Below are 18,680 nucleotides of genomic sequence, written 5' to 3'. Positions count from 1 at the left end.
ATGAGAGTGAGGTTTGCTGCCATTCATGTTCATGTTTTCTATCACACGCTCTTATTCTTACTCTGGTTGAACTCTGAGCTTCTTGCGTCGAACAAAAAAGTCATCCGGAGTCTCGCAAAGCGCCCCTCACGTCAATTCATCCTCTCGCTGAAGTTCACTCTCCCTCTCTCTCGAGGAGTTTTTGTTTACTTCTTCCATATTCCTGCCGCCACTCACTTGAGGTGAGGGCTGGCTAAACTCGCAGGACAAGAGTGTTTTAAAACCTCCTGTGAGTTGAGGAGTTTCATCAAGCCTGGTGATATCGCAGCTCGGAGTATCAAGCTAACAAAACTCATCAAACTTTGGTGAGATTGAATTTCATGATTTTTGCTTTACACCCGACCGCAACCTAAACTTCCATAACTGCTGGCAGCAGTCGCTTCGTTGCTGCCATCGGTGAAGAGAAATCGAGATAAAATTATTATCTAATGTTGGCCAATGGATCTAATTTTGAGCCCATCGCTAAAAATCTGCTGTTTATCAATTTTATCTAGATGAACGCGTCATTGGGACGGTACTAATGAAAATTTAGTCGATTGCTGAATTTATGTATGGGCCCAAATTAGGGGTATTTAGGCCGATATTTCATCCATTTCCTCTACCTAATCTTTATAAGAAAACGATGTGCAACGGAATCACTGCGTCGATTCAACTCTCAGCTTCAACTTTACACGGTGTGAATAGTCTCGCAATATCAAAGGAGCTTGTGAAATCAATATCAAGCATGATTTTTTTTCTCCAACATCACGCATGGTATTGAGAGCGCATAAGAGCGGAAAAATATCAATTTTCTAATGATTATGCCATCACTGATTGTGATGTTGCTCAAATGGAAGATTTTTGGATTGAATTAAGTTTCTATAATGGGCGAGTTTGAACTTCTTAGAGTGAGTACCTGAAAGTTCTGGATACAATATCCATCATAATTACATTTTTGATAGCCGAACTACTCAGATAGAAACGATCATTCGTCAAAGGACTTATGTTAAATAATCGTGACAAATTGGGGAGTAGTGGATTAAGGGAAGCTAGAGAATAAGTGGATCAGCATGAAAATACTGATAATTTGTGGTGTATAATAAATAATCCATTGTCCGAGTTGACAGCGTTTCTCAAAAATGCAACATAAATGTTCATGTTGATCACAATGTCTTTCATGAGAAGCAAATCAATAAATATTGATCTGATTTTGGTTGGAAATGCTATCTAATATCAACATGAAGCTTTAGTGTTATAATTTATTAGCTAGAGAAAGTTCTGAATAGGGTAGGTTGATAGTTGCGCTAGAGTACGGGAGTTTGAAAATTGAATAGAAGTTGAAAATGAGCGAAGGGCCATTATTGCGACAGTACTAGTCAAATGTACTAGTACAAGGAGACTTGAAGTATTTCTTGCAATCTACAGGCAAAAGAGTGCGTGTTTGACTTGCTCATATACTGTAGTGATGAAACGTCGCCAGAACTTTCCAAAGCCGCAGACAGTATATGAGCAAGTCAAACGCGCACTCTTTTGCCTGTAGATTTTAAGAAATACTTCAAGTCTCCTCATCCATTAATATATGAGTTAGGTAAAAGAGTGTGCGTTTGACTAGTACTGTCGCATTAATGGCCCTCGCTAAGTTTCAACTTCTATTCGAATTCACACTGCCGTATTCTAGCGGAACTATCAACCAATTCTCTTCAGAACTTTCGATGGCTAATATATTATCACACTAAAGCTTTATTTGGATATTAGATAGCATTTCCAACCAACTCTGAACATTGTAAACTTCATGTAAGAGGTAACAAAAAACACTTTAAATTAATCTGATATTGTGTTAATCTGCCTTTGTTATGAAAACAAAACAAATTTCAATTTATTTAAAGCCAGTAAAATTATGAATTGCTTCAAGGAACTTTTGAATAGCGGTCAGTACATTATTTTGCGACATACATTGACGACTATCTACTCTAGGATTGCCGTGGTCCTCTGCAAACTTATATTTTGCCTAGATGGCGAAAAAACTTAGTGTGTACGATTTCCAACCGGCGGAATCCGGTCCAGATCCGGTGGTTTGGTTAAGTTTAGTATCTCGGAGAATTTTCTTGCAGAGCTGGGTTCATGGAATGTATTTTATATATGAAGTGGAACCCGATGAATTTCTGCCTCTAGCGTTAAATCCAGAAACAGTCAGAAAAGTAACTCTAGGAATTGTCATGTCAAGGACCTCTCCTCGTACCATGGAGTAAACCGAGGTAAGAAATGGATCATGAAATTGATGAAAAGATTACGGGGATTAAGTAAGTTTTTCTTGCTCATTGATATCTAGATGGTCACATATCTAGATGGTCCCAGCATCTACACTTCAGACACTCCTCCCCTCGGAGACGGTTGCGTGTTCTTCCTGTTCGCAGATGATACCGCAATAACCGTCAAGGGTAGGATGCCTCGCGAAATAACAAACAAGCTCCAACGATGCCTTGACATCTTTGCTGATTATGCCACCACGTGGAAAATCAAAATCAATGCCTCCAAAACACACACAATCATGATCTTCCATCGGCAATCACCCAAACTAAAACCGGCGCCCTCTTGTACTGTAATCATGGATGGCACAAGGGTTGAGTGGTCCGCCGAAGTAACCTATCTCGGGATGTTGTTTGACGAAAAGCTACTATTCCGCTCGCATGTGGAGAAAATCGTAATCAAGTGTTCCGCCTTGGTTAGGTGTGTGTATCCGCTGATTTGCCGTAGATCCCGCCTCTCAAGGGTGAACAAACTGGCTGTCTACAAACAAATTATAGCACCTGCGATCCTCTACGCAGCTCCGGTGTGGGAATCATGTGCACAGACTCACAGGAACAAAATCCAAGTCGCTCAGAACAGAGTGCTCAGGATGATCCTTGGTCGTCCCTTTGACACAAGAATTTTAGATCTCCACCAAGAGGCAAATGTTCCTAAATTAGATTTCAAAATTGATGACATTAAGACTAGGTTTGTGCAGAAATGCAATACATCAGAACATGCTTTGATAAGCAATTTGTATATAGTAGGTTAGGTTAGTTGTAGTTGTAAATAGTAGTTATAAGTAGTCTCCTTTTTCTAATTCAAATCAAACCAATCCCACCAAGGTGGTCATACTTTAAAGCAGGCCTGATAGGACTAGGAACTGTAAATAATAATTAAAATATCAAATGTACTAAAGTTGAAAAGACGCATCTGTGTCACTTGAAAATTCATACATGTAAACCACACAAACACAAGAAATAAAGATCATTTAAAGTAAAAAAAAAGTCGCTATGAATTATAGGAACAATGGTTCATTGGTACTGCTTGAACTGATTTTCTGGCGCTTGCATCGTTCAAAAAATGTGAATTTCGAAAAATATGGATAGTTTCCTATACGTGTAATTTTGCTGAAAAACGTTTGGAAAATCACGGAATTTGGTTTATTTGATTGAACTTTTGTGCAGTGAAAAAAGAATTGCGATATAGTTGTGTCTGGTATTTTTTTTTTAAGATTTACTGTTCGTGGAACTCAACCGAACAGTACCGATCAGATTTTCGAATCTGGTGCAATCTAAAACATATTTAATAACGTTTTATAGCGGACCTGCAACTATCATTTGCAATAGGGATTGATAAATTTTGTGCATTGGTTGCTGAGACTCATCAAGACTAAATTGTCTGATGAATTATTTTAAATACAAATACAAATTATTACGCTTTTTTTTAGTTTAAAATTTTTAAACGATGTCACATTGTCCTAGTCCCAGAATTTAGATACCGTACCCAAGTAACAAATCTAGAGCTGCTTGGCTATATTCCAAATTTATAAAGGTTTTATTGCAGCTGCAACCATTACCTACAGCTTTATGACGGTCATATACAATGCAAGTCATGAAACATTCTTATAGCTATCTACAAAACCCCTATAAAGCTAATTAAAAAACCAACTGATGCTTATGCTATTTTCACTTATGAAAGGTTTTATGATTGCTTTGAAGTATACAAAAAAGTAATACAAATTGCCCTTATAAAACCAAAAATTTATCCTTTCGTTGCTTTATAAATAAGCGCAATAAAACTAGTTGGCCATGAAACAGTTATTTTAAAACAATTATAAGCATTCAGTTGCGACTTGTCAGAAATGTAAATAGGTGGTTTATTTTTACAACATAGAAAAGAATCAAAACTTTCCGGTACTTCCAAGCGGAGCGCAAAGAAAATCAACAAAATTGTTAGCATGAGCATGAAAACATTTCGTGTATACGTCTCGCTCGCATATACATGGGGTGACACGGTCGAATCTTGGTCGAAATGGTGACAGTCCTAGGGCAAAAAGGTTGAAATCACGCATAACTTTTCATAAAGGTTAATCTACCATTCAAAACATTTCTAAATGTTTGTAAAATTCATCGGTTGCACCCATAGAATAGGAATATACATTTGCCCTCAAATAAATAAATGAATTCAAGCTGAACATTGCATTAGGTTCTAAGTAATATTGACAGATTCGCTTCGTCAACTTTCCCAGGTATTTTCAGCACATAAATCGATAAAAGAAGCTTTTATCTAGCATCCAATACGACAAACACATCAAGAAACGGTTCTGTGAATAAGTTATCAACGAAAGAGAAAGTTGCGATTTTTTGCGCTTTGGGAGATATTAATGTTCAAAAATTATGTTTTTTTTCTCGTTTTTTCAACAATATCTTTGAAATTTGAAGCTTAATCCAGTATGTTTCTTCACAAAAGCTATTTATTTAATGTATTTGCATAAGAGAATAATAAAACATTATAAAGCTGTAAGCAAAAAAAAACCGAAACAGAAAAAAACCATATTTTCGACATTTTTTTCTTTAACTCCATATAACTTGGAACCAGCAGACAGTGGAAATTTAACGTCTTTGAAATAGCTGTTTATTTTGTCAAGATAAACAACTTTGCCCAAAACATCAAGTCTCCAAAACGTCAGAGAAAGAAGTTAGATTGTGGCACCATCTTTGCGGAAGAGTTTCGAACTATTTGTTTATGTCAATAGATGGTCCTTATTATGACGAGAAATTTTGCCGAAGACACCAAGTCGCGGAAATGCTTCGTTTCGGAGTTATTAATTTTGATCCGCTAGGTTGCATTCCTGACCCAGTGTGCAATGTAAGCATTAGACGTTTTAAGAAATTGCGCTTGGTGTTTTTCTTGCCTGCTGTCCTCTGTCGCCATATTGTCATTATGAAAATGCCATTAGCCTTGGAATAAAATCCAAGAAATTTCAATAAAATAATGGCTAAATAAGAGATCCGAAATGATTTCCAGTGTGCATTGGTATGAATTTATGTATTGAGATCAATTTTCTGTAAAATTAAGGTAATTCCATCAAATTCATTTGATTTCTGAAACAATCTTTTTTGTTAACTTGAATTATTTTGGAGGCGCATTTATTTAACGCTCATATTATCTCAATATACACGATAACATTTCAAGCGCATATGTTTTGGAACTTCTAAAAAGTCATATATTTTCTTTAAAATTTTCACTAATGTCGCCATGAAACAAAATTGATGGCATGGTGATCTTGACACCAACACTCAAACATATTTTTACCGCTAAAGATTTCCATTTGGAAAAAAGTTTCAGCAGAACAGAACAACAACAAGCTAATTTATGGCGGTTGCTTTGAAGCCAATACAAATTAAATTGGCTTTATAACTGATTTTCACCAAAGCGTAATAAAACTGCTTGGATACAATATTACTCTTATAGAGGCTATGAGAACCTTTTGTAGAGTATGAGGCTTCCTGACAAAAGGTTTTAAGACAGCTTTATGGTGATTCTCAAACATGCTTTATAAACCTTATCAAGAGTGGTCCACTAAGCTGTATGACGATCTTATAGCGGTTATCAAAAGGTTGTGCTGGAGCTATTTATTTTATTGGCGGTTTTATGAAATTGATCTCAATAACCACTAATAGAGTGCAATAAAACAAGAAATGCTACTTGGGTAATCCGGGGGCAAATTGATCATTATGGATTGCGTTTTTAGTTGCTACTTAGAAAATTCTCGGTGATATATATCAGTAGAAATTCTGATAGTATTTCATCATAAGATTCCAATGATTGCTTTGACGATTTTCTCATAGCAAAAAAGTAGATTTTACTGCATGAATTTGAATTTTATTTAACAGACGTTCAATAGAATTCAATATCAGCGTTCAAACCAACGGATATGCTTAAAAACCTAGGATTGAAACGGTTGTTGTCATTGACTATAAAGTGGTATGTTTCATTAAATTATGTGTCAATGAATTCATTAAAAAATACGGTAAAATGTTTTTAATTTTGAGAAATCAATGGTTTTCTGTTAAATTTCCAGTGACTTTTAAAGAAATTGTCTACATTTAGGCGCAACTATTAATTTTAAGAAATATTTTTGGTGATTTCTGTCTAAAATACACGTCGCACAGGGAAACCATATTTAATAATAACATATACTAGAAATTTACTCGAATTGAATCAAGGATTAATCAATTTCACCCCATATCGATATTTTAAAATTTAAGATTACAAGAATGCTCTAAAAGTAAACAAGACAGTCAATATAATAAGTAATCATGCAGAATGATAGAGACCTCATAGCTACTGATTTTAATACCAATTTATTTCTCTATTTAGATTATATTTGATCAATTTGCCCCCTCAGTATCGTACTTTGTTTTAGCACGAGATTACAAAGGTCCCAGTGGCACATTTTTTTAACTTTTTCTGAGTTATAGAACCATGAATATAGAACGTTATCGGATGGTTCATTAAGTTGAATTGTGAAAAGTGAGAGATTGATATAAGAAATCGTTTAAGAAATCTTAAACTTGAACAAAAAATTGATACAAAAATTGAACAAATTCGAGGTGTCAGATTATTTATTTTTTAAATGTTTTACAAAGTTCTTGAAGATTGTGAACCAGATTTACATTATAGATGAGCGATTCATCATTTGTGATCAAGATTTAGGAAAAAAAAACAAGCTTGAATAAATGTTCAAGAATCTAGTCCCAACAAACAACTAAAAATGTCGAAAGCCAGAGAAACGTCGTGAACAGAACAGCATCTGAATCACAGGACTCATTCACCTAAACCATCTGTATCGTCAAACGCATGGAAAGATATTGGTAGCTGGATCCAGTCTATCCTTACACTCTAAAATTAACCCTTCCGACGATGTCGATTCGGGTTCTGGCGCTGACCAGTCACTGCCACAAAACTTCAACGCTCTTTTAAAGCTCGTGTGCATGGCGAATGCCATCGCGTCGACACCACGCTGCTATCGCTGTGAAGGTATGTAGCGTTGGGAATTTACCCTCGAGTCAACCGTAGACAAATTGATTCTGGATTGTTATCCGTGCGCTAGTAATGGGCAATCTTGAATCGAAATAAACCAGATCGATTGTTTGAGTACGATTAATCGATTTTATTGCATCGATTACAAACACTTTATAAAACCCGAACGATGGACACTGGATTCGGCAATTACTGAGTTATTGAACAGCTGAAGTAAATCAAAATAACTGTTACACGCTATGAAACGAACAATGTTAACATATGTTATTATTCAGCCATTTCATAGCAAAACGATATAGTGGTTCTCGGAATTTCGTAATAGTTTGTCGTTTTGTTCCTTATTGCAAAATGTTAGACCCGAGTTTCCATGTTTTCAAAATCAAAAATGACTTTTTTCAAACATTCATAACTTTTGAACCACTTGATTATCTATTATAGTCACAATGGATTATGACAGTCTAGTCACATATGACTATTGAGCGAAAACTCAACACTTGATAACTTCACAACAATCAATACGAAACTATCAATTTTAAATTGGCTCACTACTTGACTAGCCTATTGGTCCCAAGCAAATCGATTAACGTACCCCATTCCAGTCGAAATTCTAGTACTGAACTATGTTTGTTTTGAATCGCTATGAAAGTTTGACAGATAAAATAAGGGGTTCGTGGATTTTCCTATGTTTCGAGGAGTGTATCGATTAGCTTGGGACCGAAGATAGTTCCAGAGCTGAAACAAAAAGTTGAGCACGTTTCTTCGGGATTTTCTGGGCTTAGAGTTACCTCTATGGTAGAAGGGTCTGTGCCTATGGGCACGAACGGAAGCCTGAAGTAGGACCGCTAGTGGACGGTTCAAACGTGAAGAGCATTTAGTTCTTTGAATTAATCGATCCTCTATTATCTCAACTCTCTCCGTTTTTTAATTGTAGGCGTACCAAATTTGTAGTATTTTTTTTATTTAAAGAGAAAGTTGATGAAGATAATCGATCAAAATCATTTTCACCCCTGCTTCCAAGTTTGGTTACAAGGTTACAACTCTGGAGAGCATTTTGTGTGGTCGTTGGGGGCGTGTGGTTCTGAACATGGACAAACAAGCACAGATAAATTCTATTCCAAGTCTTCACTATAATAAGCTTGTTGGCCTTGAAAAGGGCCGTTTTGTTGCCAAAGTTGGTGATGATTTAACCTCCGAAACCGTACAGAGTGCGTCTGTCGCTTCCAAGCGTAAACGACATCCATGGCCACTTACGATTGGCGTGTAGGTGACAGCATCACGGATCACATTTTCCAGGAACACCTTCAGCACACCTCGTAGATCAAGCCTGAGATACGTTTGACATCGCCACGGCGAACCAGACGATGGATGGTGGTTATCACGAAAAACCTTGCGATGACGTTTAGCGCCTTCTTTACCAAGACCTTTTCCTCCTTTGCCACGACCAGTCATTGTTGGTTGTTAGGTAGAAGACTGGACTACTTAACCTGCCACCACATTTCTGCTGCTGCTATTGCTGCCTGCTCACCACGCCGTCCGAAGCGAAAATGAGTTGAGGCCAGACAGCTGCGCTCTTTTATATCTTTTCAGGTTAAAACAGAATGATGTACAACCAAGTGGTACTCGATTATGACGACTGTGTTTGGGAAGAACGTTTATTTCATGAAAACAGTGATAACATTATCGTTTTATATTTGTACATTGGACAATGTTTGACATTACCACTTTTTCTATAGTTTCTTGTTAAAAATCATCAATCGGAAGCAATGCTATTGATGCGTATACATATTTCTGATCGATTGATGATAGAGTCATTGAAATTGGTCCAGGGGCAGCTGAGTTTTTAATGTTCAAAATCTTTCATAATTTTGTTGCATGTTCCATTTTCGGTTTTCATAAAGTGTACCCCCATATAGAAATCACAAACGGAGTCCTGCGTCAAAAAATATATAATGAATGCAACTACAATTTTTTACAAAATTCGGAGCACCACTATTTCGGTTTTGCTATGGAATGGTTGTCCACGCAGGAAGAAACTTCCCACGTGGAATGTGGACACTGTTCTTTCGTCGATCCTATCTTCAGCAGAAATACTCATTATGATTTAATTTGGAGGATTTTATTTTTAGAGTGGTAGAATGTTTTTCAAGAAAGTGTTTCAAAATAATTGTCTGCAGCTGTTTCACAGAAGCCTCAAGGAATGTTTGTCGAAATAGAAAAAATAACGGTGTCGTGATCAACTCATAAAGATCGACAATTTAATCGATGGATCGATTGCTTCAAACATATTAAATCGATTCTCAAAAATCGATGCATTGGCAGGCTTTGCCCAATACTTCCGTGCGGTGTGGAAAATTTCAATTACATATCCATTTTGATAATCTGGTGCTTCCGGGACGCGGTTATGTGGCCTGGTCCGATGGTGCGAAATAGGGTTACCATATCGATGCCAGTTGAAAACAGACATTTGCTTGGATTCTTGTAGTATTGAACCATATTCACTCAACTTTACTGCAGCAATGGTGAATGCATTTGCTGAGTTGCTTCCTACTTCTGGTAATCTTGTTCTGAAAATGAGAATTATATCTGAAGCAGAGTCATTGCACTAGACAGTACAACTAAGGTAGAATCTGAAAAAAAACAGAAAGTTTTCACCTACTCGATAGCCATAATTTAAATTTACACAGCGGTTCTCGGACATCAACATCAGATGCGCTGTTGAAATTAATCATCCATATTTAACTGTATTTGTTGTTCTTATGCGGAAAGAACCCAACTGGAAGTGAATACGATGAATAACTTCTTCTTTTAGGCTAAAAAGCGTAAAAACGCTTCTGTAGAGAGCGTTTTGCCGGCTCTTAACTTAGCTTTCTAAATGAACTTCCACAGTTATTAATTGGGAGCTTTCTATGCCAACACCAATGCATGACATGGAACTAAATGCCCAGAGAAATCGAGAAAACTTCCAATCCGAAAGATTTCCTCGACCGAACAGGGAATCGAACCCGCCGCCTACGGCTTGGTAATATCGTGCCTTTACAGACTAGGCTATCAGAGGCCCCTATATCTTATGAATAAGCAATGAGCTATTCAGAAGCGTAAAAATTTACTAGAAGGTAGTCGATCAGGTAGCCGCCCTGCTGAGCAATGATAAGAAAGTTGAGATTCAAAACATGCTTCATTAATTTCAAGCTATGGATGGAAATCGGCAGAGTGCTCTTACCATATAATGAGCAATGAGTCTTATCTTATCTTATTCATCGCATGTTTGATTTCTCGCAAACAAATTTACAAATGTGTTTGAAACTGGAACAAGCCTAAATAGTTCGAATCCGTGCTGAGTTTTGTCATTATCTCTGCCAGATTTCACGCGATATTGACAAACTTATTTTTGTATTGTCACTGGAAGAATTGACTCTCACCTAAACTTTCGTTTGCAGTGACAAAGATTAACATGGTAACAAAAAGTGTAATTTTGTGCATTCTCGTGCACAGTTGTAGATGGACGTAGATGCACGTTTTCTCTGAAGGCTCTACAGATTTATTTTACTTAATTCATTTAATTTTGTTATAAATTTAGCTGTGAACAAAACATGCACATGTTCGTTACTGCCAAATGACATGACATCCTTTGAAGATCATTTTCATTTCGTGATAGTGACCAGGCATGGAAAATCATTTGCATTCATTTCGTGCATTCATTTACATTCATTTGCCTCTAACTTTTTTCTTCAACAGCATTCCGCAAAATGATGTATAGAGCTTTTGTAGGTTTTGTTATTAGCTACAACTTTTGTAAAGAACTTAAATCCGTATCTCTCATGCATGACGAAGCAGAGCGAACAGAAGCCACTACTGTTTTTCAGTGAATGTATTTTACATTCACTGAAAAACAGTAACAAGTTCTGCCCGCTCTAGTTCGTGATGCATAAGAGATACAGATTTGAGTTATGAGCAAAACTTGTAGCTAACAACAAATTTTGCAGCACTGGTTAGAATTTCTCTGCCAGAGAGCAAATTTTTGGGCAATGGTCCCGTCGATGTAATTTCCCGCAAGTCAAATAACGAATACCCATGATGACCCTCAGGCCATATTATACATTGTGCCTCGTTCTCCCACGCCACATACAGATGTGCTTGAATCATCTGGGGCGACAGCTGTAGCACCAATTCGTCAATGTGAGCAATCATTGGAAGCCCTTTTAGTTGAATGGAATGTTGTAGAACCATCATCATTACCGGCCATCATCCCGGGTCTTCATCGTTGTGGGGGACGAATGAGAGGGAGAGATTGGGTGGAGGAGGGGGAGGGTCGACAGAAAAGAATGTCCCATATCAATTTTCCGCCTTTTTCCCCGTAGGTCATATCGAATTTTCAACTGTATGCCTACGCTTGTGCGGTGGAGTACCCTGGGAATATCCTTCACTTTATCGTGATGCTTTATGGAGATGGATATCTACTCAGTAGGAAGAAAACTTTCTCGTTTTGGATGTCTGTAGCAGTTTTGTTTCATTGGGTCATTACTCATGCTGCTGTTGTGTGAAAGATTGGGCTTCCGTGAGTGAAAGCAGCATATTCATTTCAATTTATGTGAGTAGGCGCGAGATTGATAGATCAACTGTCATATTTATTGCGCTAAGTGAATTATGACTTCTCTTTTTGGTACGTATTGCATATTTGCCTTGATAACAGGACGGTTTGACAACTTTTGTTTTGATTGATTTACTTGAGTATTAATACTAATAGTCCTGTAGGGATTTTGATCTTATGTCCATCCTACTATGCACAACACGTGCTTTACCGCTGTTTTTCGACAGGATTTAAATCAAACATAGTATGTTTTTACTAAAGATAACTTCTTAATGCATGTACCTTTGCATACGTACCGTTAGATTTGATAAAGAGTCACACATTGTTGAAATATTGCTAGCCGATGCCCCTGGTGAGTGTTAATGGTCGAATGGTCTTACAAATGAGTCCTTATTAAAAGCTTAAAGGACATCGCAATCTGAACCAGAGAAACTTTATAATCCTGATAAAAAAAATACCTGTTTCTTCCACAAAAAAAGTTGAAAAGGCAACATTACTAATGGAAAAACTATCCTGCATTGAGTCCAAGCTAAATTTTCGCAAGCTGTGCAAATGACGATAGAACTTCGCCAAGCTCTTCCGCCAACAATCGCACAACTGGTTCACTGCCTTAGTTTATGCCAAAACTTGTTCTTTCAGCGGGCACCGCCTTCTGCCTTTACATGAAGCACCCATAGAGGAAATTTTAATTATGATTTATTGATTAATTGCACGCCCTGTAATGCCTGTAATGAGTTTTCCGATGGGTCGCGTTTCTTTGCGCTACATACTATACATCATCAAAGTTTCTGCTGGGGAGCAGTTTCGTCGTGTCGTCGCACCAGGCACCACACATATTCAAGGGCACATATGGGTTACCGCACCACATAGTCATGTGTCAGCAGAATAAAAAAGAACCACATTTTCAATTCAGCATCTCTGGCGCATAGCGATCTCCTCGGTTCTTCTCATTTGGCTTCCACTTTGCGTTTCCTTTCTATGTGGGGATGCTTCCGGTATCTGCATTCTCTGATATGAAGAAGATAACGAGCGTTGATATGAAATATGACACCACTTTGGAGTAGAGAAAAAACCTACCCTTTTCCAGAATTACTCCACCCCACCGTTGAGAATAAGGGTCGTACTCCATTGAAGTATTTAATTGATTATTTTCGACCAGAAAATTTGATTGAATTAGTCTTTTTTTGTGTGTGTGGACAGTTCTCCAGAAAAACCGAAGTCAATTAATTAAATCAATTTCAATTTCGGATCCTCTTTATGCGTTCATTTCACTTCATAAATCGAATCATCAAGCGAAGCGTATCCGCTGCACACACACAATTGACTTCGAGTTGGTTGTCCATTTTGAGGTTCATTCCACGTAAACCATACACTCTATGAATATTTTTAAATTAATTCTCCGTATTTCTGTTCGCACTTCATCTTTTCCAGATCACCGGACTGGTCGTCGTAGTAACGGGAGCCATCATCCAATCGTCCTACCATCACTACTCGAATTTCCTCGGTAAGTGTCATCAGTCCCAACTCGCGGGCACACATATCTATTTCATTGATCAATTTTTCTCGCCCTGATGACCTTTCATAATGCTGCTCTGTCGGCCGCTCATCGACTCAATTTACGGATACAATGTGCGATTGCTGATGCCTCTGCAGGTGAGACCTTTTGGACAGCTCCGATAGTGCTAATCGTGATTGGATCCGTCATTTTCGTCGTTGCCTGCTTCGGATGCTGTGGCGCCGCCAAGGAAAGCCCATGTATGATCATAACGGTGAGTTTTTGATTTAAATATTATTGTCATGTCTATTACGTCCGAATTGGAACTAAGTAGAGAGTATTTCTCAAAACATATTCGTGCCGTGGGGGAACGGACCGAAATCCGTACACCTAAGAAATTAATTAAAATCCGTACATTTCATACAAAACGCTTAATTTTTGTATGAGGTGTATGGATTTCGGTCGCCTACGGTATTGTGTGGTAAGCACAATGATAATGATATTCCACAGACAAACAGACATAACTCTTGAATTTTTCATCTAATACGGATTTATGGTGATTCCTTGTAGAATTCACAAATGGCCGCCACGTAGGCTATAAATTCAGTTCCACCTCGAATTTTCAATTACACAAATTTCGGAAATTAGTGCCCCATTTCACCCAAAATTGCTACTGCATGTATGCTGCAGCTCAGCAAACGTGGGGTAACAGTTTCATTGTGGTACGAGTCGTGGAAGCTGATATTTGTGCACTTAAAGTATCGAAGTGGTAGCGAGAATAAGGACCTCACAGCGAAACACCTTAACGGTCAATTTTTTTTTCTTAGTTGGTACTACTGTCACCTATGGCGCGTATAGTTCTCTTGCGTTTGACGTTTATACACTACCATCAGCTACTTCATCTGCTGAACGTACATACCATGACAGTGTGTGCAACAGATGGCGGTAGTGTTTTAGTGACGATGTTTAACAGTCCAAAATATTCAATGCGTTATGTCTGTTTATCTGTGGATATTCTATGCTCAGGGAAGTCGAGAAAATTTTCATCGGTTACCAATCCAGCCACCTCCACAGTAGTTTAAAAGTTTATTTTCGCGCTCTTAATTGATAACACCATGAAAACGTGGATTTAGAGGTACTCAGCAATCATGCTACATCATTTGAAGATATGAGTTATTTAATTAATGAATTGAAAAAAGTGCGATGCAAAATTTACTTTTTCCCAGTGTTGACAAAGTATCTTGCATAGTCTTTCAGATTTTGGTAAATCAAGATTGTTGTATTTTTTGCTTTCCATAAAACTCATTGAACGCTTTATTTAAAAGGGTGGCCAGTGAACCGGGCAACCGGGAGATCCGGGAATTAACCGGGAAATTATCAGGAATTCCGAACCTTTTAATATTTGACTACCTATGTTAATAGAATTATATTAATAAATATTCTTAGTCCGATATCTCGTATATTCCTTTAAGAAACTTGAATATTTTATTTTCCCTAGTGCAGGATATAAAAAAGTCTGAGATCTAAAAGAAATTATTAATGACTCAGAGTATAAACTTTCAATATATTTGACAATTTTTGAACCTTGAAAACTTTTCATGTCACATAATTTAGAAAATTTCTCCTACATTCTTTCTGGGATATTGAATCATGCATTCAATATCCCAGAAATGGAGATTTTTTTCAAATTATGTGACATGAAAAGAGTTCAAGGTACTAAAAGACGTGCTCCTTAGAAAGTTTTTCAAAGTTTGAGATGTAACATATGCCTTATTGTTTTTCTGAAATGTATCGACTAATATTGATCAGTTTTACTAAGACCAGGATCTTAATTTTTTTTATTAATCCAGGGTGCCTACTACCTGGAAAAAACCTGGAAAACGGGAATTTACAGGAAATTTTATTTTTTTCTGGAAAAACCTGGATATTCAGGGAATTTTGGTTCCACTCAGGGAATTTTCCAATTATCAGTTCATTCGTAATTCAAAAGAAGTTTTTCGTTCAGTTTCTCGAAACGTTTCTTAAGGACACTGAACTTGACAAGCATCTGACAGCTAAGACAGCGTGTGCGAACGAGACAAGTTCATTCAGAGAGTCTTGTCACGCTCGCTCTTCGCTGATTTGTATGTGGAGGATCAAAATCGTCGTAAAAAGGAAACAGCCGAAAACGAGAGACTGGCAACCGTCAAAAGGAAGCATACGAAGCATGTATTGTATAAGAATAAGCAGGCCAGACAGCAGGTCTGAGACCCACCATAGAATTTTTTTTTGAGCTTCAGAGAGGGTCGGAGATGAGAAATTTGTTGAGCTTCAGGGTAGTTCGTAGATCTTGAGAACAGAACTACAAACAAATTAAAAGTTATTAACAGAAATTCATAAAAACAAAATCACAAGAGAGGTCGTAGATCTTCAGATAAATGTTCAAAGAAATTTTCAAAACTTCAAGCAAGCAAAAATAATTTCAAATCAATTTGTAAAACTATAAGCGAAATTTTACAAATCTTCAGGGAAATTCGCATAACTTCAGACAAGTCCAAGAATCTACAGTGAAATATAAAGTGTTTCACAGAAGTTTGGAGATCCTCGAAACATTATTCAACATCACAAAAGTTCGTAGATCTTCAGAACAAAGCTACAGAACTTTGAAAAAAATCACAGGACTTCTGAAAAAATCACAAGAATCTCAGAAATGTTAATGGATCTTCAGTAAAAATTGCAGAACTTCAGGGATTTAAAAAAATAAATATTTACACGATTTCAGGAAAATTTGTAGATCTTGAGAGAGACATTTAAAACTTCAAGGAAGCTCAAATATTTTCTGATAAATTTTGACAACTTAAGGTAATCTTCAAGGAAATTTTCAAATCTTCAGGGTAGCCCTAGAAGAATTTACAAAACATCAGAGAAGTTTGCAGATCTACTGAGAAATTTATGGAGCCTCAAGTTTTTATTTGTAGATCTTGGGAATAGAGCTACGGAGCTTAAGACAACTTTACAGAACTTTAAAGATATTTGCAGGAATTTGACGAAAAGTTTCACAGTTTCACACAAATGTGAGATCTTCAGAAAAATTCATTAAATGTCAGAAAAGCACCTCAATTCCAAAAACAAATCGCAGCGAAGTACAAAAGTACAATATTTTGCAGAACTCCATGGAAGTCAGAAATAGATAAATCTAAAGAATTCAGAGAAGTCCGTAGACCTTAAGAGAAGTCTGTAGAACGTCAGAAAAATTTGCAAAACTTCAGCAAAACTCGCAGATCTTCGGGAAAGTTCGCCGATCTTTAGATCAAGAATCCACAAAGAAATTTAAATAACTTTAGAAACGTTCGGAGATCTACTGTGAAATTTATTGAACTTCAGGGCAGTTCGTAGATCTTTAGAGCAGAAATACAGTACTTCAGAAAACTGTACAGAATTTGAAATAAATTTTAGGAACTTTAGAAAAGTTCAGAGGATAGGTCGTAAATCTACTCAAAAATTAGCAGATGTTTAAATAAATTTTCAGAATTTTGCTGCGGTTCTTGGATTTTGAAAGACATTCACAGAACTTCAGGTAAGTTCGCTGATCTTTAGAGATATTTGCACCGCTTCAGAAAAATTAGAAAAACTTCAGAACTCTTCCTAAAACTTCCGGAAAGTTCAAAAATTTCTAGATAATCTTTTAATTCTTTAGAAAATTGTATAGATGTTCAGAGATATTTGCAGATATTCATTGAATCATGAAAATCTGCAGAGAAAATTACAGAACTTTCGAGAAGTTTGTAGATTATTAGAAATGTTGTGAACATCAGAGATAATTGTTGATCTTCAAGGATCTTAAATCTTCAGGGATTCAGGAACTTTGTAGGTTTTTAGGAAAATTTGCTGAACTTCTGAAGAACACACAGAACTTCAAAGAAATCTGTAGAACTACCGAGACATTTGCAGATTGTCAGGAAAGATTGTTGATTTTTAAGGAAATTTTACCGGAGAACAGAAACAAAACTTCAGGGACGTCAAAAGGTTTGAAGACCTTGCAGAATTGAGTTGTTAACAGAAATTTTCAGAACTCAAGGAATCATGTATATCTAGTGAGAACTTTTCCCACTAGCTTGTCTAAAGTTGGTATCGACATCCTGGCGAAGTTTTGAAATCCATTTTCATCTTCATATCGCAGCTCTTGATGGACAAGATGAGCCAAATCCCTGCCGGTGTTCCTCTTGAGCAACCATTTCCTACTCCACAAAGTTCACCTTCTCTTTCTCATTTTATTTAAAATAATAAAAGCAAATACGTCTGCCGAAACTAGAGCAATTTTCCGGTAATTCATGATGGAAGTATTTACTTTTGATTCCTGATACAGTTTTGTTTTGAAATCTAAATTGACAGTTCTTTCGACATGTGCAAGCAGTGTTAACACCAGCAAACAGGGGGGTTCGATAAAATAATAATGTGTATAATTTGTATGCACCTGGAATTTTTTCATCCGACCTGGAAAAACCTGGAAAACTCAGGGAATTTGATTCCTTGGATTGAGTAGACACCCTGTAATCGAAGTCTCAGAATCTTAAGAATTCTGTGTATGGAATCTTGAAAAAAAAACAATGTTACTAAAGTCTGGAACGCGCAAAAAATTGTCACACCATACCGAGTTTGTAAGTCGCCGCGATCGGACGTATGCATAAATAGCTCTATAGAGCATCAAATTGCATATCGGTGCTGATTGCTTGTGAAGTGTGTGGACCGACGAAGTGCATTTTTTTTTTTTTTTTTTTTTTTTTTTTTTTTTTTTTTTTTTTTTTTTTTTTTTTTTTTTTTTGTCAGACCAAGCAAGTTTTGCTGCACAGTGAATAGAGGGCAAGAAAGGCAATGCCCCATACAGGCGGCCCCAGTGGGGCCCCTGGTCCCCTTTTCCCAGGGGAAGACTTCCCAGCACTCGGTCAGCAAAGATTCTCCGGGAAATTTTTAGTGATCGAAAGAGTTGATGAAGGCGAAACTCTTGAAAAGGTTTCACCTATAATCATTGAAAAAACAATTCAAACCTGGTGCGGTGGTGACAATGTCGAACAAATAAGAAGAACAAAGGAGGGTAAATGTCTAATCACGACGAAGAACGATAGACAAGCTCAAGCTCTGCTTAAGCTAAAAACTATCTCTAGTGATATAAACGTTAAGATCTACGAACACAGAACACTAAACTCGTGCAGAAAAGTTATCACGAATCGCGACCCTTACGTAGTTACGGAAGACGAAATGCTTGAA

At 37.0% G+C, this 18,680-nt stretch overlaps 2 protein-coding genes across 2 annotated transcripts in view; one reads left to right on the top strand and one right to left on the bottom strand.

Annotated features, from left to right (window-relative positions):
• The window catches only part of IKKbeta (I-kappaB kinase beta), a 526,241-nt gene that overhangs the window by 184,856 nt on the left and 322,705 nt on the right, over window positions 1-18,680 (bottom strand). The gene's annotated exons all lie outside the window — the stretch shown is intronic.
• Window positions 1-18,680, top strand: part of LOC135700907 (CD63 antigen-like) — a 152,082-nt gene that overhangs the window by 119,174 nt on the left and 14,228 nt on the right. Inside the window, exons 3-4 of the mRNA XM_065221575.1 lie at window positions 13,373-13,445; window positions 13,595-13,710. Coding sequence (XP_065077647.1) covers window positions 13,373-13,445; window positions 13,595-13,710 — 189 coding nt within the window. The remainder of the gene's footprint in view (window positions 1-13,372; window positions 13,446-13,594; window positions 13,711-18,680) is intronic.

The sequence above is a fragment of the Ochlerotatus camptorhynchus genome, unplaced genomic scaffold (assembly GCF_037179485.1).
Source record: "Ochlerotatus camptorhynchus isolate MF236.1 unplaced genomic scaffold, CSIRO-AGI_Acam_v1.1 ptg000144l, whole genome shotgun sequence".
Taxonomy (NCBI): Eukaryota; Metazoa; Arthropoda; class Insecta; order Diptera; family Culicidae; genus Ochlerotatus; species Ochlerotatus camptorhynchus.
This window is presented reverse-complemented; position numbering and strand designations above follow the sequence as displayed.